Below are 24,395 nucleotides of genomic sequence, written 5' to 3'. Positions count from 1 at the left end.
ACTAAAGACACTAGTAGACTTATTATTTTTACTTAATGCTACATAAATATTTAGCTATTTTAGTGCTAATTAAAGAATTATCTTACATCTACTAAGTAGTAGGGCCTTTAATAATAGCAGGTTTTATAAATATAACTTAATAAATTTACTTATTAGCATTTATAGCTTATTTATTAACACTAGAACCTACTCTAGTTTCTTTAATCTTAGGGTGTAAATAGGTATAGACAACTAGACGCGCTAAGTAGACACGCCTGCTACTTATAAAGTTATAAAAGAATAAGTTATTAAAACTAAAGCCTAAGGCTTAGCAGCAACTATAAATAAAGGTAAGAAGAACATAAAAAAAGGTAATAATAAAAGTAATAATAAAGAAGGTAGCAGCTTATCTGCTAAAAGAAGATAAAAGAGTTATAAACGCTAGCGCAGACGCAGGGTAGGACTAGTAGACTTATTAGCTATTTTATACAGTAAATAACGTGCAAAATGTGTAATAATTTAATAGATAATAGTAAGAAGTTATGTAGCTGTTAGCCTAAAGTTTAAAAATGTTTAGAAAAAAAGAAAAATATGTAAATATTAATATAATATATTTTTATATAAAAAGTAAGCACTAAAATTAGTTATTTATATAATTAATTACTAAAGTCCCTTAGACAGCTAGGGAGAGAAGCTAAATCTAGCATCCTTATTGGCTAGAAAGATAGCGTGAGCGCCACCGGCGCGACTAGCATGGGTTTATGTTGACTAGCAAGGGTATCAGGAGCTCTGCCCCTGTCGGAGCTTCGCCCCTTCTCTCCCCAATCGGCTGAGCTAGCTGAGATAAGAGTTCCGGCCGTTCCGTTCACATCGAATGGCCTAAACCCCTTTTGGCAAGATCACTAATTTTCGGAGCTCTGACCCACGTACTGCCGCTCTTCGCGACGACGTGTTCTGGCGGAATTTATTTTGATTCCGCGATCATTGAAGCTTACTTAACGTTATTCACACCTCGTATCCCGCCTTAGATGGGCTCCAGACGGAGATGCACTTTAGCCATCCAGAATTGATGACGCTCCAACCGACCTCCTCTGTGTCCGCGCTAACATCAAGATTCAAACTCTGCCAGTGCATTTTGTGGCTGCATGTCTCAGTGAGCTACATCCTTCACACCCTTTCACAAGTATCCCGCGCAGTTGAATTTGTCAAACCCCGCCTGATGCACTCATGACGCTACTTGTGCTGCATGCCCTGTTGACGCAATCGAACCCCGCAATCCAAGGACCTTGAGTGCTACTTCTCCACTTCTACGGCAGCGGACTCTTGCGACAGGAAAGCAGGATGCAACATTCATCCACTGGGGCAAGCAGTTGGTGGATCGGTGCCTGCTGGGCGCTCGCCCTTGCATGGTGTCCTCTAGGGCTGGTCGCAAATGTCAGCCTTTGTTCTCCACACCATGATGCCGAAACCGGTCTTCCGCTCTGCCGCTACACCTCTTCCTAACGTCATTTGAACGCCGTAGTCGTCCCGGGTCGTACGTTTGGGCCCTGCTAATTGTGCTCCTCTCGCATCCGCGCCCTATGCGCGAGCCGTGGCTGTGGGGTTGATGAGGAATCCGTCCTCTCAGGTTCCTTCCCAGTAAGCACTGCCATCGGACCAGTCCCCATCGTGAGTATATCCGGGCCCTTGATTTGCTACCTCGAAAAGTATTTTATATGAATGCAATGCACTAGCCGAGTGTTCCTGGTAGCTGATGGTCTCTGTTCCTCAATCCACTCTGCCGGTCTAAACGCACCTCTACCTTCGTCCTTTCCACGCCTATCGAAGCTGTTGTGAACATATATAAATCACGCAATCTTGGTGCCACTTTGCGGGATGACTATTAACGCGGCTCTTCCAAGAGCGGCATCGAACGCTCCCTCAAACGATTCGACGCCCTACCAAGTCATGGCAACCAGCGGGGCAACCGACATCCTCGACATCAGGGTCGGCGCTACCGAATTCGACATCCTGCAGGACATCAAGAAGGGGCTGAGACCCAATGCCGGCGGCGAGAAAACCTTGCCCACCCTCCTGCTCTACGATGAGGCGGGCTTGCGTCTCTTTGAGAAAATTACGTACTTGGAGGAGTACTATCTCACCAATGCCGAAATTGAGGTATTGGAGACATACGCAGATCGAATTGCTCAACACATTCGGCCAGGATCGATTGTCGTGGAACTTGGCAGCGGGTAGGAACCTGCGTCCCGGAAGCTAACAAATCCGTCGGCGGACATCGTCAGTACTAATAACTCTGTAGCAATCTACGGAAGGTCAACATCCTTCTCCAAGCCATTGACCGTCTCGGGAAACATGTCGAGTACTACGCTCTTGACTTGTCGTTGAAGGAGCTCAAGCGTACTTTTGCCGAGATCCCTACCTATAAGCACGTCAAGTGCTTTGGCCTGTATGGTACTTACGATCATGGCTTGGAATGGCTCAAATCACCACAAGTCAGCGGAAAGCCCAAGACCATCCTTTGGCTCGGCTCCAGCTTAGGCAACTTCAAGCGATATGAGGTTTCGCCATTCCTGTCCGGCTTTCGAGATGCGCTCCAACCCGGCGATACTCTGCTGATTGGCATCGACTCCTGCAAGGAACCAGATCGAGTTTTCCATGCCTACAATGACAGGGAGAATGTGACCCACGATTTCATCCTCAATGGCCTCCAACATGCCAATCGCCTTATGGAGAAAGGTGACGTTTTCAACCTTGACGACTGGAAAGTGATTGGAGAATACGATAGAATCGCCGGCCGACACCACGCCTTTGTAAGTCCCCTCAGGGATGTTGTGATTGATGGAATTTCGATCCCCAAGGGCGAGAAAATCCGGATCGAAGAGAGCTACAAGTGGTCCCGTGAGGAAATTCTTGGCCTCTGGAAACGCGCAGGATTGGTTGAGAATAGCGTTTGGAACAACGCGAAAGGAGACTACGGTGAGTTCCTACAGCATGGTCGCTAGAAATATGTTGGCGTTAATCTCAGAGCAGGTCTTCACTTGGTTTCTAAGCCCGAATTCTTCCTCCCACTCGCACCAAAGAATTACGCGGCCAAGCCCGTACCATCAATCTCAGAGTGGATTGAAATTTGGGCGGCCTGGGACGCCGTTACCCGCAAAATGATACCAGAACAAGAGCTCTTCGCTAAGCCCATCAAGCTCCGGAACGATTGTATCTTTTACCTCGGACATATTCCTACGTTCCTGGATATCCATATCTCTCGTGCTACTGGCTGCGTTCCAACCGAACCAGTATATTTTCGCAAGATCTTCGAGCGCGGAATAGATCCTGACGTTGAGAATCCTGACCACTGTCACTCCCACAGCGAGATCCCGGAGACCTGGCCTAATCTAGAGGAGATACTCAAGTTTCAGGACGTAATTCGACAAAAGACGAAGAACCTCTACACTTCTGGGGCTGCCTTTACCAACCGGCGTGTCTCACGTGCCATGTGGATTGGATTTGAGCACGAAGCTATGCATCTAGAGACTCTGCTCTACATGCTCCTCCAAAGCGAGAAGATACTCCCGCCACCTGGTACCGTCAAGCCGGATTTCGAAGCCATCGCCCGACAGGCTGAGGTGACTGCAGTTGAGAATGAATGGTTTGATATTCCAGCGTCAGACATTACCATTGGACTGGATGATCCAGAAAGTACGAGTGGACCAGAGCGCTACTTCGGGTGGGACAATGAAAAGCCGAAGCGCAATGTTCGTGTCGAGGCCTTCAGTGCTAAAGCCCGACCAATCACAAATGGAGAATATGCCGAGTACTTAGAGAAGACAGGTAAGACTACCATTCCTGCCTCTTGGTGTGACAAGCCGTATGCTTTTGGGGAGGCAGCCGATATGGTCAAGAGGGACAGCGTTATGAACGGGGCCAATGGTCACGCCAATGGCGCTAATGGCTACTCTCGGAGTGTGACTTATGGAAAGTATGTCCGCACTGTGTATGGTACAGTTCCTCTACAATACGCTTTGAACTGGCCTGTAGTTGCGTCTTACGATGAGTTGGCTGGTTGTGCCCGGTGGATGGGTGGTCGCATTCCTACGATGGAAGAAGTCCGAAGCATCTACAGCTATGTTGACCGCTCCAAGTCTAAGGAGTTTGAGAAGTCTCTGGGAAAGACGATTCCCGCCGTCAACGGGTAAGTTTCTGACTTCCTGTAGCGCCCATCTAACTTTTGCAGCCACCTTGTCAACGACGGTGTGGAGGAATCGCCACCATCATGCTGTTCGTCTAATGGCATCTCCAGTACTGCATCCAGTCCTCATCCGCATGACCTCTTCATTGACCTTGAAGGAATCAATGTGGGCTTCCAACACTGGCACCCCGTTTCTGTCGCGGAAAAGGGAAACAAGCTCTGTGGCCAAGCTGATTTGGGTGGGGTGTGGGAGTGGACTAGCTCTGTACTGGAGAAGCATAAGGGGTTCGAACCGATGGACTTATACCCTGCGTATACAGGTATTTATTGACGCTTGGGTCGTGACATATTCGTTCTAATTTTCGTCAGCTGATTTCTTTGATGGAAAGCATAATATTACTTTGGGAGGTTCCTGGGCAACGCACCCTCGCCTAGCCGGACGTAAGACTTTGTAAGCATCCATCATCTTTTCGGCGTTTGAAATTGAGATCTAACTTCTGGCAAGCGTCAACTGGTACCAGCGAAGCTATCCTTACGTCTGGGCTGGAGCTCGCCTTGTGCGTGATGCCTAGACGGAATCTTGAATTGGCGAAATAGTGGGCGTCCCAAAGCTGACTTGTTCGATAGCAGTGTTTGACCTCGCCACTTGGTCCATTGTTTGAGTAGTCTCTGTTTTTGATCTGACCAGAAGTCGTTCATTTTATCGTAGCCTAAAAGTGTATTCACAATAGCGATGAAAAAACATTACCACGGGCAGTGACTCAAGGGCCGCGTGAGAATCTACGATCGATATCACGGGAGCAGGCGTCTGCCTCGTGCGACCATGGAGCTAGTTTATTGCATGCAAACGCTCTCTCAAAACACCCCGCTCCACATCGAATACCTGGCGCCGCGACCTGTCTCCCACTCAAATGCCACACTAGCTCAAGATCCACCCAACTTTTTTACTAACCTAATTTCTGGCCTCTTCGGACCCAATCTCATCATGGCCAACGGTCTACTATTTCGCTGGGAAGATTCTCCTAGTCTACGTAAGTTCACCTGGTTCTCTGCTACTTGCAGTGCTCCTTTGCCACCAGCTCTGCATATTAAAGGCACGGCCAATGTACCCGGGTGCCCCTTCTGTTTCTTTGCGAAGGCAGTCGAATGCATCATGATGGCCAACAAGGCCACTGCAGATACTGCTACCCCTCTTCCCTTCTCAATTGATAGGAGCTTCCCATCGTCGAGGTTGGAAGAGCTGTACCCATATTCCTCCCTTCACCGGTTTTAGTCCCAGAAGATGCCTCGCGCTAATAAATCCAGGACACCATTGCGGCTTCTGCGAGCGTCCTCTCTCACATCCTGGTGCCAAGTCTTCATGTCTAGGTACCCATTCAGAGCCATGCATTCGTTTTCACCAGGCGCTGTTCATGCGTGGTCGTGCCCATCAATGTGCGTCGTGCAACGGATCCGATGAGAGTCATCATCGACGACATGCCGAGCTCGCCGAGTTGGTGCGCGGCATCTACGACACATGCACCTTCCCAAATGCGCTGGTGTCAGAGGACCCAAGAGGAAGCCCGTGGAGAGAGCGCGATGAGCGTCCGCCAAGTAGTCTTAGTAGTCTAAGTAGTCTAAGTCTACTCAGTGTGGAGAGTAATGGTGACGACAATGATGCGCCGAAGATGAACAAGAAGCAGAAGAAAGAAGTCAAGAGGCTTATCAAGGCTGCTACTAGGCCCAAGGTTATCACTCAACAAGAGATTGAGTATATTGGTATTGTGCTTCATTCCCCGGGTGACATGTCGGAAGCTGCGGAGGGCCCGTTCAGCATTGAAGAGCTCGAAGAGATTGAGCGTAGTCTGCGATATAATGCTCATGTCTACAATTCCGGCATGCCTCGCTCTGCCGTGCGAAGTGTTGCGAGGATCGACAAAGCAGAGGTGGATTTTGAAGGTGAAGTGAATCGCATTCTGATGGAACTCAAGATTATCGATCTGATAAAGAAGAACGCCCACGGTCGAGGCTTGCGCGGTAAGGAGATGAAAACATTCGAGACTCAAGTGGACGAGTTTACAAAGCTCGTGGTCGAGGATCTTATTCTGGTCAAGAAGGAGGAACTGGAGACGCGCATGCGGCGAGCGGCCTATCTTCGTTGGGCAAACCGAGCTAGCCTTGACATTCTTGTTGATCGACACCGCGTTATTGACTGGGCTACAGGAGAGCGGATCATACGGCCTGACACCCCAGAGCAGGACGAAGAGGATGAGAGAACCCCGATGACTCAATCCAGAGATAAGGAGAACACGCCGCCTGCGTCCTTTCCCAACGCCAAAGACTCATCAACCGGACAAGAATCAGACTTAGATGCCAAAAAGTTCGACCCACTCAAGGCAGATACGAGGCATCTTCAGCATGGAATGATTGCTATGACTCCTACCCAACCGCTTCGGTCTAGGTCCCGTTCTGGACCTGTGAAGATCCTGTCTATTGTCAATCTACAGCAGGGTCGTCGACCTACTCCTGTTCCCTCACGGATACCTAAGCCTATTGCCCATATCGGATGTAATGCGTCTCCTACGCCTACCGCCACTCTAAAACCTACGGGGATACCTAAGCCTACGTTCAAATATTCGTCTCTCACGGATATAACGAACAAGAAGAAGCTTGCCGCTCCGCCAGTGCAACGAATACAGCCAAACCCAGTAGTTGACCAGCTGGTTTGGAATACACCAAACCAGAAGGTAGATTCACCTCCTCCAATCTCACAGAAGAAGGTGAAGAAGAAGGTCCGCAATGAGCTGTGGAAGGCTCGAAAGGAAGCAAAGAGCGCTATTAAAGAGACAGACACCTTCATACTTTCAGATCATCGCCCACCAACTCCACCGTCCTCGAAGCCGGTGTCCGAAGTCTCGTCTCCTCCGCCGACAATCGTTGTAGACCTCGAGATCCAGGAGCCTGAACTGCATATCCTTTCGAACACCGTGTCTGGTGTCTGGTCCGCTGCCCCTGCCCCTGCCCAAGAAGAATCGGCCAAAATTCCAGGGCCTGTTTTCTCTCCTACATCACCACCAAAGCAAGACACCGACTGGCTTTCCTTTCTTGAACACCTCACTGTCGGCACCAACGCGCCCCTAAACGACCACTGCGAATCATGTCAGACATGCCAATCATGCCCATTCCAAGTCAAAGGCCTCATGGACTGTCCATGGCATCACCACAGCTCAAAATGGAACCCATACAAGAACTTAACTTACATCATGGTCCCCGCCGCCACCCCACGCATCAATGGCCCATACAATCGCAAGCGTGCTGAAGCCCTCTATACTCTATTCAACACCCACGAAGCTACTGCCAATCGCATGATGCTTGTCGACAAGGAGCTCGAGCAGTGGCTCACAAAGACACAACACGACGGCAGGAACCCATGGATCTACGCACCCCTTGCCCTACGCAAGGAAGTCGAGGCATACGGACGTGGGTATCCTACCGGACCGGCTATGAAGCAGGAGAGTAACTATAACGCCCTCGCGATCCAAAACAATTCTTCCAAGAGCTTGGTCACGATTGACGAACTAGATAGTATCCTGAAGGAATTCGACGGCGCAGAGCATGGAGAGAAAATCTGCTATTGTCAGCGCGCGAGTGTGAAACAGGAGGGCATGAACGAGGTTGTGGATTGTGGGTACAAGGACTGCAAGATTGGAAAGTTCCATCGGAAGTGTGTGAGTGAGTGGTTTCCGGAGAAGTTTACGAGGTGGTATTGTGCGGCGTGCTTGGAGGAGATGGAGGTGGTGGTGGATAGGCTGATGGAGGAGCTTGATGGTAAGTATTATTGAGGAGGCGAAGGGTGAGGGCTGGAAGACTGGCCGACCGAGGCGAGATAAGGATGCTATGGTGCGAGAGGATTTCAGGATTTTGGTGCAGATGCGGAAAGATTGGGCGGTTCAGTGAGATGTAAGCCCGGAGTGGAGTGCATTTCAATTGACACGCCATGGCGAAGGACAATTCCGATCTTACCTATAACAATAGCCGATTTCTGGCACAGGTCATGAAAGTGCAAGTCGCGTGACTCTGCCCCATAACCTCAAGCCTAGCCACTTGAAGTAGCTAACAAAAGTTGCCTAGGAAGCCACATCCAATCCTAGAGTACTGATTTCCTCCAAATCAGCTCTCCCAAAATCTCGTGAAAGTCCACCCAGGCAATTTAAGCCTAATATATCACGTGACTATAGTTTTTACCTCGGCTTGGACCCATGTTGAAGCCGGAACCTCAAAGCATCTTCCAGAACCACGACTCGGCTTTGTATATCCCACCACTTCTGTCACCCCTCACTCTTCGAATCGCGTTTCCCATTCTTTTAATTGCGCTGCCTTCTATTTTTTTTTCTTCGCATTATTGCAGTGAGCGACATTCGGGATTCTCGGCGTCTGCACCATTCACAGTCACGAGCAACTCAACTCCGGATCCGCATCCGCATCGAACCTTCCTCACATCCGCATCGACATCCACATCCACATCTACATCCGCCCAGGGTTTCACTTCTCCCCCGACTTCCGATCTCACCACCGCCCCTCACCTCACCAACTCACCTTCGCAATGGGCAAATCCCCCTCCAAAACCTCTCCCACGCCCACTGATGTCCTCCCCCTAATTCCGCTTGCCCCCCCTCTCGCTGTCCTCCCAGGCACAACACTCAAAGTCCCCATTACCAATCGCGCCGACGTCGCCGCCATCCTTGCAAAAATATACTCGATTTCGCCGACCGCGAAACCAGATGCTGCAATCACTGTCGCGTGTGTGCCGCTGAGGAGTGCGTTGGTGGGTAGGGAGGGGGGACTTCTGATCGAGGACGGGGACGCGAAGGGGGAGCAGCCTGGGGGGTTTGAAACAGATCCAGTGAATGCGACAAAGAAAGATGTATTTGGATACGCGTGTGTGGCGAAGGTGAGTGGGGTACAGGGACGACGGCAAGGGGAGCTGAGTCTGGTAGTTGAAGGACTCGAGAGGGTTGAGGTGCTGGATGTGGTGCAGGAGCGGCCTTATTTTGAGGGGGAATTGAGGGGGGTTGATGAGCATGGTAAGACGTCCCGATTCTCTCCGTTCATCCTTTGTATAGCAACGATTGGGGGTGTGGGGTGTGCAGTGATATGAGATCAGATGAGATGCTAATATCCACAGTCGACGTCGCCAACCCCGAATTAGCAGAACAATTTAACCTTCTCAAACAACTGTCACGCGAACTCCTAGCGCTCGTCCGGCTATCGTCGATACTGCCACGCACTCCGACCGTTTCCCTCTCGCCCATCGTCGCTCGAAGACTAGAGCTATACATCGCGAGGAAGGATCTCTCGGAAGCCGGGTCGCTGGCAGATTTCATGGCGAATGTGGTGGACTGTACACACGAAGAGAAGCTGCGCGTGCTGGCTGCGATAGATGTTAAAGACAGGGTAGACCGGGTCATTGAGATTCTTCAGCGGCAGATCAGCAGTATACAAGGGAGCACGCGGATAACAGTTACAAGTACAACAATACCCGTTGCGCATGGGAGCTTTGATATCGACCAGCTGCGACGGATACAACAAGAGGCTCTAAAGAGAAGGTCTGGCATGACTAATAGTGGCAGTAATGGTATGCCCGCCGGATTCCCTGGGTTCCCAGGCGCTCCAGGACAAGGGGGAGAGGAAGAAGCCAACGAGCTCGAGGAGCTGAAGAAAAGGTTGCAGGATGCAAAGCTATCTCCAGACGCAGACAAGGTTGCGCAAAGGGAGCTGCAACGGTTACAGAAGATGAATCCTGTGCAAGCTGAATACCAGGTCTGTCGGAATTACCTGGAAAATCTAGCCGAGATTCCGTGGACTAAGACAACAGTGGATCAGCTAGATGCGAAGACTTTAGTTAAGGCGAAGAAACAGCTTGATGATGATCACTATGGGCTGGATAAGATTAAGAAGAGGTTGTTGGAGTATCTGGCTGTGTTGAAGCTCAAGGAGCAGGCGAATAAGAATATTGATGACCAGATCAAGGCACTTGCGAAATCGATTGCTCCAATTGAGGAGAAGGGCGAGAAAGAGAAGGACAAGGAAGAGAAGGTCATGAAGGAGCCTTCAGAGGCTGAGCTGAAGTTGCTCGAGAAGAAGAGGATGGTCGATAAGAGCCCGATTCTCCTCCTTGTCGGTCCTCCTGGCACTGGCAAGACCTCTCTCGCTAAATCCATTGCCACCGCCCTTGGTCGCAAGTTTCACCGCATCTCGCTCGGAGGCGTCCGTGACGAGGCTGAGATCCGCGGACATCGAAGAACATATGTTGCCGCCATGCCCGGCCTCATCGTCAACGGACTGAAGAAAGTGGGCGTCGCCAACCCAGTCTTCCTGCTCGACGAGATCGACAAACTAGGTGTATCAAACTACAACGGCGATCCCAGCGCCGCTATGCTGGAAGTCCTGGACCCAGAACAAAATCACACTTTCACAGACCACTACGTCAATATCCCCATTGATCTCTCCAGAGTCCTCTTCATCGCCACGGCCAACTCGCTCGACACTATCCCACCCCCTCTCCTCGATCGCATGGAAACCATCCAATTATCGGGCTACACAACGCTTGAGAAACGGCATATCGCAGCCCGCCACCTGTTGCCGAAACAAATCACGACTAATGGCCTCCATCCAGATAACATCGACATGCCCACCGATGTGCTCGACAAGATCATCACATCCTACACACGCGAATCTGGGGTCCGCAATCTCGAGCGCGAAATCGGCTCCGTATGTCGCAGCAAAGCGGTTGAATACGCAACTGCTAAAGACACAGAAACCCTGCCCCAATATAACCCCGTCGTTACATTGTCCGATTTGGACGGTATCCTCGGCATTGAGAAATTTACGGAGGAACTCACTGAGCAGCATTCTCGTCCTGGCGTAGTCACCGGTCTTGTCGCATACTCCACCGGTGGCCAGGGGTCTATTCTTTTTATTGAGATCGCGGATATGCCTGGAACAGGACGTGTGCAACTGACGGGCAAACTCGGAGACGTGCTAAAAGAAAGCGTGGAAGTTGCGCTCTCGTGGGTTAAAGCGCACGCTTTTGAGCTCGGGCTATCAGCTGCTGAGGACGAGGATATCATGAAAAACCGCAGTATCCACGTCCATTGTCCTTCCGGCGCGATACCAAAAGACGGACCGTCTGCAGGTCTTGCCCATACGGTTGCGCTCATATCCCTCTTCTCTGGTAAACCGGTTCCTACTACGTTAGCGATGACAGGAGAGGTGAGCTTAAGGGGCCGGGTGCTTCCTGTAGGAGGCATTAAGGAGAAGCTGATTGGAGCGTTGAGAGCCGGGGTGGAGAGAGTGCTGTTGCCGGAGGGGAATAGGAAGGATGTTAGGGATTTGCCGGAGGAGGTTAAGAAGGGGGTTGGGATTGAGTTTGTGAGTCATATTTGGGAGGGGTTGGGGAAGGTATGGCCGGAGAGGTGGGAGAGAGCCGGGGGGTGGGTTGGGGAGAGTAGGTTGTAGGTATAGGGGATCATATGGGGAGGGCTTTTGGGGGTGGAGGGAGGAGAGAAGATGAGAGCAGATTGCATAGGCCTTTGGAGTTGGTTGTTTGGGGTGGCCATAGGAGTTGTATGTATATTATTCGTTCTATTAATTCTCTTCCGTTTGAATCATTTTAGAGTATTCGTCCGCATTCCAGGACCCGCATCGCATCCCTATTCGCTAGGCAGACACTGCACGAATCAGCGTCAACGTCCCCTGTCAATCAACCCCATTCATTCGCATTTATATTTTACACGCACATACAGATGCACGTATTCTCTCCTTGCTAGATCATGCGTACACTGCACTCCTTCGCCATACTTTCTACCACTCCCTCGAACCCCCCAGCCCTCCTGACACACTCCCAGCTCATTTTCCTGCCATCCTTTCTACAGTATCTTCCTTCTGACTGTCCTCTAGGCCTACCTTCTCTGCTCCAATCCACAGCCATACAATCTAGGGAATAAACCGCGAGCTAAGATAATTCATTCTCCATTGGGCACTAAAAACCCACACTGCACCCCACCATGCACCTTTTGGGTACTAAAATCCATCAGAGAATCACCAATAGCCTTCTCCCTCCCTGCTGGGGGACTGTAACGCACATCTGATGCTTATTCCGGCTTCTCTCCCCTCGCTGCGAGATTACAATCAACTAGATCCTCAGACCATTACGTCCACCTTCTCCACTAGAGACTATATATCCCCTGGGAGTCATGAGAGGTGTATTGGCTTCTTTTAGGGGCATTTAAATGACCAGAAGCAATATTTATGGGTTTCCCCCTCTTCTTGGAGACGTAAAACTGTAAGACTGTTTCAAACATGCTGTTTCCTTCCAGGAGAACTAGAAGGCTGGAGGGTGTCAACGGTGCTGCTTCCTCCTTAGCAGTCTGAAACTACTTAAGATCCTGACGGTAGATTCTCCCTAATGATGGGCGATCGATATAAGTTACCATGTGGCTGTCTTAGGCTGCCGTACACTCGATCGATGAACTAGGCTGGACGAAAAAATTCAACATGTAGTTTTCAATATTGGCTGTTTAGAGAATAGACTTTAGACCTGTTGGCCCATCCCGCGTAGTTATTCACATTGCGTCTTATCTTAGCAGTTGATACGGGGATAATAAAAACTTCTATCCTCCACTCCAGGACCGCTCCGGCGCCCGTGTGTGATTAAAACGCCGAGCCAACAGTCGAACATTTCCTTGGACCAGCCTTCTCCGAAACTGTAGATAAGAAAAACCGGCGATGCAGAGCACGGCCGGTCCCAGTGTCTAAAACCCAAGATTGTGAAGCTGATGCGGCCCTTAGCTTGACTAGAGAAGAAAATATTGCCGCATCACCCCCACGAGTCTTGTTTCAGAACACTGCCACTGGAGACCTAAACTGCGAGTACTATCCGCCAACACTCCTCCACTCCGAATTATATAATCTTTAATTATATAGTAAACCAAGCTCTATTTTTGTTCTCTTTGCATTTTATAAGACTGCGTAAATTACTCTTATTAATATTCTTTGTATACTACCTTATTCTAATATAACCTGCTCTATTCTAGTATCTCAGGCACTTATAACCGTTAAAAATGTCTATTTGCAGCTTATTATAGTAGTTATTAATAAATATACTTTCTAGTAACAAGATTCTCTTAGATTTAACAACTTATTAGAGGTATAGATAGTCTATCTATTCCTATCTATTAAAAAGTAAGCTACTCTACTTTTAACTCTAGTCTCTGCTAATGTTTAAATAGGTCTATCTCTAGCGTAGACTTCTTAGCCTAAGCAGAGTTACGCTTAGTAGGTAAAAAACAGTAGAACACTAGCTAAAAACTCTATCTCTAGTACTACTATAGATAGAGTAAATTTAAATCTAAATTAGGTAGTATAAAAGCTGTACTATAAATTAAAGACAAGTATTTTTTTGTAACAACATTTTCTATATGCGTGTTATCCGTCTTAGCCCCTTTAGAGAAGCTCCCCCAAGAGCTCTTAAAAAATAAATCAGGTTAAATAAACCTAACCCAAAAGGTAACTAGGTGCTCTACTACGTACAGTACTCGGGACAACAGCTATTGTACGCACGTGCAGAATATTGCTATACGTACGTACGGCTCAAATCAACTGTACAGCGTACCCAGTACAGTCAGTAGTACGCTTTATTGGGCACGCTGATCAAGGGAATGAAGAAAAGATCAAACCAAGGCACGGAATATTTGGGGGAATAGGACACTGAGCACAGAACTGTATTAGCCTTTCGCGATAAATATTGGAGGATACAGGCGATTGGGTAGAGAATGATCTCGATATTATTTCAGCTGAAAATTAGGATTCATGCTGATGGAGGTGACCCTTAGTGATGTAGCGCGGTGAACATGAGACGGGTGTTAAACTAATGAAATAAGTAATCGGGGTGTGTGGCCCAAACAATAGAAGCATGGGAATCGATGAGGGGATATACCACTGGCTATATGATTGAGAGAATAAGAGTTGAAAGGAGTTGGAAGTATAGATGCCGAGAGTCAACCCAGGACCAAAAGGCGGCCGAAATCGTAAGTAGGGGCGCGAGGGGGTGGTAAAGGATTTCAGCATTATCTATCGATAAGGTAAATACATAGTCATGTGAAAGCAGGGAATAGGAAAACGTCCAGTATGTACGTTTACTTTTGAAATGAGGTTACCATGCCCTGATCTGAGGGAAGAAAACCCGGCCAAGCCTCTCATCGGCCCATCTCCTGGTTGCTGCAAATTCGAAAACCAGACTAGTGCAGAGTAGAGATGTAACATCACAGATTTCTCGGAGTAGTCGACTGTTTATTTGATCGCGACCTTTTGCGTTTATTTAACTTCATTGATTTGAACTATGAACACTTCACTGTTTCTCAGATTTCGCCTGCTTTGTTTCGTTGACATCATCATCAAATCCACCCCCCAGTCGTGTCCTTTTCATCCCTCTTGTGTTGTTCCCATCCAACCCCTGCCTCGTTGCTGGCGAATTGAGACTTAGCATCATTGGCGAAGAAAAGGAAGAGCCTATCAACTGTCTAGTCCAAGGGGGTTGATGTGGTAAAATTCTTTCCGCAAAGTAGTTGCCTTGCTGAATGCTCACGGTCGCAGTAGAGTCATGACTCCTAGTAAGATTCGTTTGTTCAGACGTATTCTCAGGCTGGGTCTGCGTGTTAACAATTTGATAAGCCCGGAGCTCCTCCTCAGTCTTCTTCAATTTTTCTCGCTCTTTAATGTGTCTTAATCTGCGCTGATCATTCGACCCTTTCTGAGAATCCTTTTCCCTGTCGTACGCCAGGGGGTGATTTACCAGCAAACGAATCTTCCAGTCGTCGTACAACACGTCCTTGCAAACTCTCTTATTCCACGTTAAAGCTCGTATAATATTGCTAAGTCTCTCTTCACACGTCGCTGTTTTATCAGCCTCCAATTCTTTCCCAGGCTTGATTGCTTTATTGAAAGTATTCGGTCCACGAAAACCGTTCTTGCAGCGGTCGATCAACGAACGGAGTATATCCCTGCAAGTCGCTTCTACCAAAAGAGGGTCATACACATTAGGAAGGAACATCTTCATCGCATGCGAGCCTTCTCGGTCTTTTACGTTGTGAACGTTAGTCATGGCCAGAGCCAGCTGGCCAACCCAAAATTCGGCGTTCTGCTCAACGCCAACAATGGTAAAATCTAAACGCGGATCGCGGTATGGTACTTGATAGACCTTTCGTCGGTATTCCTGGGCTTGTTGCCACCTATTCACTGGCGAAGCATCTGGCAGCGCAACTGATTTCGTCAGCCCTCCCTGACTGCCGCAATTTAGTGAGAGGGTCGAATTCTGCGAATTCCCCACTTCAGAAGCACAATGGGAATTATATCCAGAAGGAGGAGAATACGATTTCCGCTCACCATCATGCAAGTTTTCTCTTCCGACTATGTTTCTTCCCGTATTGCGAGGATTTGAAATGCTGCTAGCCTCCCATAATCGATTTTTGGGAGAGAGAGGGGGGCTCAAAAACTGAAGTCCCTCTCGAGGAAGTATTGGTCTCACAATCTGCTGCTTTGGTTGTGATGATACGCTATCAGCACCCTCGGGTTGGCTAGCCGAAGTTGCCCTCCTTGCATTAGATTTGGGTGCTCCTGTGAAGGAGTGGTATTCTACTCCATGGCGACTTGGAGCAGTGTCGTGATCTGGAGGTAAGCGAGGGCGGTTGACATAAAGGGGCTGGGCCTGCTGTGGCAGCATCGATAGCGAGTTGTAGTCAAACCACCCACGGTCCATTTTACTCATAGCCTTAGCCGACGAACCGCTTATCTTAGATGCCGCTATGAAGTTAGGTAAACCTATTAAGGGGTCCTGGAAGTTGTTTAATATAGTCTTACGATAAGTGTCTTTAACAGGAGATTTTCTGCTTAGATGTTGAAGAGAAGACTCAAGAAGAGGTTGCATCTATCGAGCATGTGAGTTCATACACTCTCACGTAAAACGCTATTCATACGTCAGGGGGTGTGCAATTGGTGAAGGCTCCCAACGTAATTTCGTGAATGTTCTCATCTGTGAATTAGGACGCAGTTCACTATACTTCAGAGCGTTTACAATCCTAAAATTCAGATAACTTGATTTTCGGACAAGACTGGCTACTTTAGGACAGAACCTCTCGCAATTCGTGATGACCATCTCCCGCTTTCACTTGAATTCAATCCAACGAGCTAATGAGGGCAATGATTGATACAGGAAGTCAAAATCGACGTTAAAGACGGGCGATCTTCTCTCTAAACGGACTCCGTATCATAATTTCTTGCTAATTCATAAGACATTACGCCTCAAGGCTCGATCTCTAGCCCTAGATGGCTTAGAACCGCTGGAAACACGTGACGCAGGGTTGCTCCTTTAGGAGACCGAGGTAATAATCACGACGCGTCACTACCAGCGGGTTACACCAAACCTAAGCATCGCTCATATATTTGCCCCGCGGGGACTCATTCATTGGTCGTTCTAAATCCGGCAAAAGTGTTGACGAGGTAATATATGCATCAGGCGAATTAGAGAGCTATATTCACCCGAACTTACAACATCGCCCGCATTACGTTTATGAAGGTCAAGGAAGGTAGTGGATTCGGCAACTGCTATAACCACCGGCACTGGCAGCGGCGAGTTCGTTAGAGAATATATATTTATCGCAGTTGAGACTCTTTTCGAAGATTGTCCTCCGAAACGAACACCAGGGTAACTGATCAACAACAACAATATCAACCTGGAAACTCGTCATGCTTCCTGTCATCCTCGGAGCCTTGGCTCTCCTTGCTAGCCCAACGACAGCCCAATGCGACGTCGCTATCCTTCAGCAAACGGCAGTGGACTACCTCACTACCGCAACTACTGGCCAAAACAAGCTTTCCCTCGCAGATTCCATGACCTACACCGAAAACGCAAAATCAGCGAATACCAAATCTGGCATGCTCTCCAAAGCCCTCAAGATCTCACATAACCGCACACTACTCGACACGACGCAGTGTGCAACCTACACTGAACTTATTGCTCCCGATAACACGCCACCGTATGTTATCGGAACCCAAATCCGGCTCGATACAGCATCCGGGAAAGTAAACAAATTGGAATCGATTATAACGACCACGGGGGATTGGTTTTTTGACGCAAAGAGCACGCTTTCGTATTCGTTGAAGGAAAATCGAGATCCGATCCCGGAAGCAAAGCGCGACACACGTGCTGTTATCAAAGCGGCTGCTGATGCATACCTAGACCTTTTCAATAACAAGAGTGTCAAAGTGCCGTGGGGAAATCCATGCGAGCGGGTTGAGGGTGGTCATTACTTTGGACCGGACTGCAATGTTGGTGTGCCAAGTGGTGTGCAGTTGGTGAATCGGCGATATGTGTGTGATGAGACGGTTGGGACTTGTGATGTTATGTTGGCATTTGGGGGCGCGAGTGGAATGCCGGATAGTCATGAGTTTAGGATTGAAGGTGGGAAGATTAGGCTGGTGCATACTATCACGGCGGGAAAAATGTAGTTCAGCAAGTATAGGCTGGGAACCGTGAAGGGGGGTAATAGGTTGATTTATTCAATCTCTTCATTGAATGATGCCTAAAATGAAGATTGAATACGATTTAAGCTAGTGATATATGCTACCGGCAGCTCATGGATCTTCTCTGGCCATTCCAAAATCCTCCCAAGAGCAATAAATTTGGCCGACCTCGAGCTATTAAACGCTTAACGCACAGTGAAAGGTAGAAATAATGATGGTATGCGTTTGGGCGGAGCACAAGACAAGGACAGCAAAATGTAGCAGTCCTATTATTCTGCTGCCTTCGCTTCCACTCTCTCGAGAAAGGTACGTGATCGATTGCACTTAGGCTTCGTAATGGTATAAGCCCGCCCACTGGCTTCTTCGATGCCGTAAAGCGAGGAGGGCTGGCGGGGTTAAGTTCCGCATATGTTACGTTGCCTCCGAATATGGGGTATACATATCCCAGCTCTCCTCCATTTAGAGAGCTGTAGGAGTTGGTGATTCTTCCTGAGAAAATGAGCTAGTTGTACATTCACAAACCAAAAGTCTGTTAGTGTAAAGTGTGCGCTACCAAAACTCACCTCCTCTAGCATTTTACATTCTACAACTTTCCTGTTAAAAATTTCTAAAGTTTATTAGTATTTAAAATAGATAGTAGAGAAGAATTATTTATTTTCTAAATTTAATTTAGACCTGTTATGTAGATTGTATAAGGTATATTAACTATATATATTAATTGCCTAACACACTTTAATAAAATAACGTATTTCACAAGCAAACAGTCTACTTTAATAATATTTTTATACTTAAATTACTTTTTACTTTACAACACTTATATTAATTCATTAAATAAAAAATATAATTTATAATATTTACTTTATAAATAGTAAAAGTTTTAACTTAGTACTCTTACTAGTAGTAGTAGCTATAGTGTTGTTAACTTTGTAGTATAGTAGCTAAATCTATACTATTTTAGCCTTATTTTTCATATTTTACTTATTATTTAATACCTAATTTCAATCTACTTCATTTATAGCTATACAAGTTGTTTTATTTTAAATTTAACATTTTTTTTATACTTTATAGTATAATATTACTTTGTTTACTTTTTAAAGTGTTATAACTTACTTTTATAAAAAAGTTAACGTACTTCACAGGTAAGTTGCTTACACACCTAAGTTGCTTACTTTTACTAAAACTCTACTAAACTACTCTTTCTACACTAATGTATTTCTAATAACACTACTTAAACATGCTAAAAAAATGTTAGATACAGCTTATACTCTAAGCTTTTAAATAAAATATAAAACTTTTAAAAAAACATGCTACAGCTATATATAAAGTCTTTTAAAAAATAATAAATAACTATAGCACTAGATAACCTTTATAAGCTAATTCTATAGCTAACTTATAAAAGCTAGGTAATAATAAAAAGTAGGTAATTATTAAAACTATACTTAAGCTATATACGTAAGAATTTTCTTTTTAAATAGTATTTATAGCTAATATAGCTAATTCTTTACACGCTAAGTATAATCTAGGCTATATTAGCATAAACTAGCATAGTATATTTATAAAGTGTTATTTAAAGCTTAAAGTAAAGTTTTAAGTATAAGTATAGTTAATAGATATTTAGCTTATAATAAAGCTTATTTTACTAAAGTTATATAACGTACCTAACAGGTTGGCCGGCCACACGGGTTAGCCGGCTACTTTTGCTAAGCCTCTACTAAAACCACCCTATTCTAGCGCAAAACAGCCTACTTTAGCTCTGTATAAAGTAATACAATATAAGATATTATTTAAAGTCTACTTCTACTACTTTCTTACATATATGTAAGTTATACCTAGTCTAATTACACTGCCTATATTACTTTTAACTTAGCTTACTTTTTTTTAGTGTACACTTATGTTTTTAGCTTTTTTTTATTACTACACGCTTTAAACTTCTTTAAAGTAGTTAAATAAGCTTTATTTTTAACTATTAAAGTTTTTTTTACTTAAATCTACTTTTTTTATGTAATCTATGTTATGTAGTAGCCTTATTTATTACTTAAAGCTTTATAATCTTTTTTTACACTAATGCTAGCTTATGTGTAATAATTACTGCTCTTTTTAAGACTTTTTTAAAAGCCTTTACTATAAATGTTAGTAAGCTATTTATATACCTCTAAATTTTTACTTTTATAAGCATTAATTATAACTTAAATTTAAAAGTATTACTTAAAGTTTATAACTACTAAGGCTTATTATTAATAAGTAGTAGTAGTAATAAAGTGTGTAACTAGATGTTAAGAGCTATTTTAACTTATTTTAAGTTAAATAAAACTAAACTAGCACTTTAAAACTCTTTTTAAATATTACTAAAAGTAATTACTATATTATAAGTGTGTATAAAGCATAGTAGAAACTTAAGTTTTATAATATAAGTAATTTAGTTATATATAAAATCTTTAGCTTAGCGCTTATACACCTTTTTTAAAGAGGTAAAACAACTTACACTAAAAGGCTATAAAAGGTGTAATAAGTGTAAAAGCATGTAGATAGTAATAATTTTATTTTTTTTATAGTACTACTAGAAATTAAGTAAGTTATATCTTTTATAGCTATTAATAATAAATAGCTAATAAGCGCTTATAACTTTTTTTTATATGCTTATTAAAGTGCTTTAACTACTATAGCCTAAGCTTATTTATTATCTAGCTATTTTTAGAAACTATAATAACCTAGTTTTAAAGTAAATTCTTTTTTTATACTAAGTAAAAAGGTAATAGCAGCTTTTAAAAATAATAAAAAGTAAAATAGCTTACTTTATTATATTAATGCTTTAAATAACTATTATCTACTTTTTATTACTTTACTATATTACTTTTAGCTGTTTTTATCTCTCTAAAGCTATAATAACTCTTTTAGTTAATATTTAGCCTATAATAAAGCTTAACTTATTAACGTTATATATGTTTTTATCTTAGATACTATACTTAGTTTTTATGTTAGCTACTAAGTAAAACTAGCTTTAGATAACTTTTAGATTTTTATAAAGCACTTTTTTATATTTATACTTATAATTAAACTTTATTATAAACTTAAAGCAGTGCTTAACTTATATACTAGGCTAGTTTAAGCTAACCTAGCCTAGATTATACTCTACGCGCAAGAAATTAGCTATATTAGCTATAGCTATAAGCCTAAGAAAAAATCTATGTGTAATAAGCTTAAGTATATACTTAATAACTACTTTTTTTTTAAGCTTAGTTAGATTTCTTAATTTAAGCTAGCATTCTACTTATAAAGGCTGTCTAGCGCGTTAATTACTTAGTGTTATATAAAAAACATTATAAATAGCTATAGCATGTTATAAAAAAAGTTTTAAGTCTTATTTAAAAGCTTAAAAAGTAAGCTATATTTAATGTTCTTTAGAAGATTTAATCTAGTGTTGTTATTAAGGCATTATGTAGATAGGTAGAGTGTGGTAGGGGCTTAGCAAAAGTAGCTAGCTAACCTGTGTGGCTGGCCAACCTGTTAGGTACGTTATTGTAACGGCGCAGGCAAGACAATGGGTCCGAATACGGTGGGAATCCACTCAGAGGCATATGGGAGTGCGTGGGGACTCTGAACCTGGGAATGCCATTAACACCTATAGGCCTTGTACGAAAGGATATCAGAAAACTACTGAGCTAGCTACAGGGGCAAGGTGCGACTAAATACATGAGGGAATAGGGGCAACAGCAGGGGGCCAGGCAGAGTCGGGGCAGAGTCGGGGCCAGGTCGAGTCAGGGTCGAGCCAGGGTCGGAGCCGATACGGAGACCCTTCGGATAGGTTCCGGGCGACCCGAGATGGAACGATTCATGAGAATCGTTACAGTTATGTTATTATTCTAGATACTATACTTAGCTTTAATATTTTTTATAAAGCTAAACCTGCTTTAAATTACTTTAAAACTCTTATAAAAAGCTTTTTTATAGTTATACTACACTTAAATATTACTTTAAGCTTTAAATAGCACTTTCTAAATATATAAAGCTAGTTTATGCTAATCTAGCCTAGATTATGCTTAGCGTAATAAGAATTAGCTATATTAGCTATAAATGCTATTTAAAAGAAAAATTCTTGCATACATAGCTTAAGTATAGTCTTAATAATTACTCTTTTTTTATTATTACTTAGCCTTTATAAGTTAGCTATAGAATTAGCTTATAAAAGTTATCTAGCGCTATAGTTATTTATTATTATTTTTTTAAAAACTTTATACATAGCTACAGCATGTTTTTTTAAAAGTTTTATGTTTTATTTAAAAGCTTAAAGTATAAGCTATATCTAACCTTTTTTTAGTGCGTCTAAGTAGTGTTATTAGAAATGCATTAGTGTAAAAAAAGTAGTTTAGTAGAGTCTTAGTAAAAGTAAGCAACTTAGGTGTGTAAGCAACTCGCCTGTAAAGTACGTTACTAGGCTAGTTTATGCTAACATAGCCTATGTTATGCTTAGCGTGTAAAGAATTAGCTATATTAGTTATAGTTGCTAGCTAAAGGGAAAATCCTTACGCATATAGCTTAAGTATATGCTAAATAATTACCTACTTTTTATTATTATCTAGCTTTTTTAAGTTACTTATAGAGTTAGCTTATAAAGGTTATTTAGTGTATTAGTTATTTATTATCTTTTAAAAGACTTTATATAGCTATAGCATGTTACTTTAAAAGTATTACGTTTTATTTAAAAGCCTAAAGAGTAAGCTATATCTAACATTCTTTTAGCATGTCTAAGTAGTGTTGTTAGGAATGCATTAGTGTAAAAAACGTAGTTTAGTAAGGTTTTAGTAAAAGTAAGTAACTTAGGTTTGTAAGCAACTTGCCTGTAGTGTATGCTACTTAAAAAGGTAAAGGAATTTACTTTTTTTTCTTAGTATATTAAAAGTTAATTAGTAGATGTATTATTAACTAAAGTATAAAGTGCTAAAACTTTATTAGTGTCACGGTATCCTCCCTAGATCCCAGACATAACTATATTAGACGCGTACTAGAGTATTATTAGTGCACGTCTGACATAAACACAACACAACATAGACATAAACTTAAGTATAAACTACCTTAACACTAACTAAACCTAAAATAGGCTTAATTTATACCTAAAGCGCTTAGACTTCTAAGCTAAGTATTTAATTACTAATTTCCTTTTAAACTTTCTTATTTCTTATATAATGTCTTGTACCTACTATAATACCTTACGTAGTAATTAAACTAGACCTCTATAAAGCTCTATAACCTTACTTATGCATAATTATAACATTATGTTATGTTAAAACTTTAGCTAAGAATAGCTTCTAAATTTAATCTAATAAGCTTAGTACTTACATAACTCTAAGCTATTAAAGTAAGCTAAAAAGCTTTCTAAAAAGCACTTACTTTATAAAAAAGCTGCTATGTTGTAAGCTTTAAAGCTTTTTAAAAGAACTTTAAAAAACAGCTTTATGTTATTAAGTAGTCTATTTCTGCCTTAACTTTTATTATAGTAGTAGGAACTAAGAACTTACTAGCCTTAAAGCTTACTTAGAAGTTTAAAGATAGCTTAACTCTTTTCTACCTAATGCTGCCTATAACCTATAACTTTTCTAACTTAGTAATAAAATCTAACTAACTCTTTAATTCCCTACTGTTTAATAGAAAATAGAAAGACCTACTTTTCTTTCTACATAAGCTTTAATATAAACTTAAAGGAAACATAAACTAATTCTTTTTTAAACGCTTCTAGTTACTATATGCTTACTTTTAACTTAACTATAATATAACAGCCTTAATTAACTTACTAATAAATAAGAATATTATTAACCTAGATTAATTTATAGCATTTTTATAAGTAACTTATAAAGACTTAAATAAAGAGTTAATAGCCCTAAGTTACCTAAACACTTTATAATAAAAAAAAAAAAGCTTTACTTTACACTTTACTAAGTTCTACTAACTTACATCTAATATAAGCTTAAATAAAATAGGTCTAATTATAGCTTTATATAACTCCCTCTTAACTAAACTATAACGCGCTATAGTAGAAGAACCCCTCCTAAATAACTTTAACGCGTATGTAAACCTAATTACTACCTATAATAATAACATAAGGTTCCTCTCTATATAAGCCCTAATACGCCCCTAAACTAGCGCAGTTATAAATAAGAACCTTAACATAATAAAAATTAATTTAAATTATGCTCTAGTTAGTTTTAGAAAGTGTAAAAATTATAAAAAAAAAGTTAATACTTTAAGTGTAGTAAGCATAGTTATATTTTCTAAAACTACTTTATTCCCTTTTCTTAAGTCTACATAAGTAGCGCTACTAGCACTTATTAAAAATTTTTACTATTTTAATTTTATTTTTATAAGGGCTTTAACTTATATTTAAGCCCTAATTCTTCTTTCTACTCTTAACATAGCTGCAGCTATAGTAGTAGAAGCCTGTAAAAAGGCTTGTCCTAGGGCTAAGTTGCCCTCTAAGACTAATTTAACACTAGATCTTTGCTAACTTATAGGCTAAGTCCCCTACTAATAACTAAAAGTACTAAGTTAATATTTCTATATATTTATAATAAGAAACTATATTAGCTTTAATATAAGCTCTTATTAACTTAGAAGTAAATAGTATAGGTTATATTAATAAAAAACTAGCGCATAAACTAAATCTTTAATTAACACTACTTACCTA

The 24,395-nt window shown here is 43.0% G+C and overlaps 5 protein-coding genes across 5 annotated transcripts; 4 read left to right on the top strand and 1 right to left on the bottom strand.

Annotated features, from left to right (window-relative positions):
- Nucleotides 1-1,734: 1,734 nt before the first annotated feature.
- Nucleotides 1,735-4,912, top strand: BDR25DRAFT_305450 (uncharacterized protein). The gene is made up of 6 exons (XM_033690413.1): nt 1,735-2,210; nt 2,279-2,955; nt 3,010-4,165; nt 4,208-4,482; nt 4,532-4,613; nt 4,668-4,912. The coding sequence occupies exons 1-6, from the start codon at nt 1,855-1,857 to the stop codon at nt 4,732-4,734; spliced, it is 2,613 nt and encodes an 870-aa protein (XP_033544546.1). The 5' UTR covers nt 1,735-1,854; the 3' UTR covers nt 4,735-4,912.
- Nucleotides 4,913-7,401: 2,489 nt separating this feature from the next.
- Nucleotides 7,402-8,118, top strand: BDR25DRAFT_305449 (uncharacterized protein; the record flags this gene model as incomplete). The annotated part of the gene is made up of 1 exon (XM_033690412.1): nt 7,402-8,118. The coding sequence occupies one exon, from the start codon at nt 7,405-7,407 to the stop codon at nt 7,981-7,983; it is 579 nt and encodes a 192-aa protein (XP_033544545.1). The 3' UTR covers nt 7,984-8,118.
- Nucleotides 8,119-8,627: 509 nt separating this feature from the next.
- On the top strand, nt 8,628-12,113 carry BDR25DRAFT_61861 (ATP-dependent protease La). Its single transcript, XM_033698831.1, has 3 exons — nt 8,628-9,225; nt 9,327-11,767; nt 12,101-12,113. Exons 1-2 carry the CDS (start codon nt 8,745-8,747, stop codon nt 11,657-11,659), a joined length of 2,814 nt encoding a protein of 937 aa, XP_033544544.1. The 5' UTR covers nt 8,628-8,744; the 3' UTR covers nt 11,660-11,767; nt 12,101-12,113.
- Nucleotides 12,114-14,549: 2,436 nt separating this feature from the next.
- Nucleotides 14,550-15,956, bottom strand: BDR25DRAFT_316700 (uncharacterized protein; the record flags this gene model as incomplete). The annotated part of the gene is made up of 1 exon (XM_033691621.1): nt 14,550-15,956. One exon carries the CDS (start codon nt 15,954-15,956, stop codon nt 14,550-14,552), a length of 1,407 nt encoding a protein of 468 aa, XP_033544543.1.
- A 986-nt stretch (nt 15,957-16,942) lies between these two features.
- On the top strand, nt 16,943-17,704 carry BDR25DRAFT_233834 (uncharacterized protein; the record flags this gene model as incomplete). Its single annotated transcript, XM_033685454.1, has 1 exon — nt 16,943-17,704. One exon carries the CDS (start codon nt 16,943-16,945, stop codon nt 17,702-17,704), a length of 762 nt encoding a protein of 253 aa, XP_033544542.1.
- Between the last annotated feature and the right edge of the window lie 6,691 nt (nt 17,705-24,395).

The sequence above is a fragment of the Lindgomyces ingoldianus genome (genome assembly GCF_010093535.1).
Source record: "Lindgomyces ingoldianus strain ATCC 200398 unplaced genomic scaffold BDR25scaffold_28, whole genome shotgun sequence".
Taxonomy (NCBI): Eukaryota; Fungi; Ascomycota; class Dothideomycetes; order Pleosporales; family Lindgomycetaceae; genus Lindgomyces; species Lindgomyces ingoldianus.
Note: the sequence above shows the minus strand (reverse complement) of the source record. Positions and strands in the feature narration are given on the sequence as shown.

Bases quoted from the DNA above. Each gene is read 5' to 3' on its own strand.
- BDR25DRAFT_305450 (XM_033690413.1), top strand. From the start codon at position 1,855: ATGACTATTAACGCGGCTCTTCCAAGAGCGGCATCGAACGCTCCCTCA. The intron at 2,211-2,278 runs GTAGGAACCTGC...ATAACTCTGTAG, and splicing joins GTCGTGGAACTTGGCAGCGG to CAATCTACGGAAGGTCAACA. The intron at 4,166-4,207 runs GTAAGTTTCTGA...TAACTTTTGCAG, and splicing joins ACGATTCCCGCCGTCAACGG to CCACCTTGTCAACGACGGTG.
- BDR25DRAFT_61861 (XM_033698831.1), top strand. From the start codon at position 8,745: ATGGGCAAATCCCCCTCCAAAACCTCTCCCACGCCCACTGATGTCCTC. The intron at 9,226-9,326 runs GTAAGACGTCCC...TAATATCCACAG, and splicing joins GAGGGGGGTTGATGAGCATG to TCGACGTCGCCAACCCCGAA.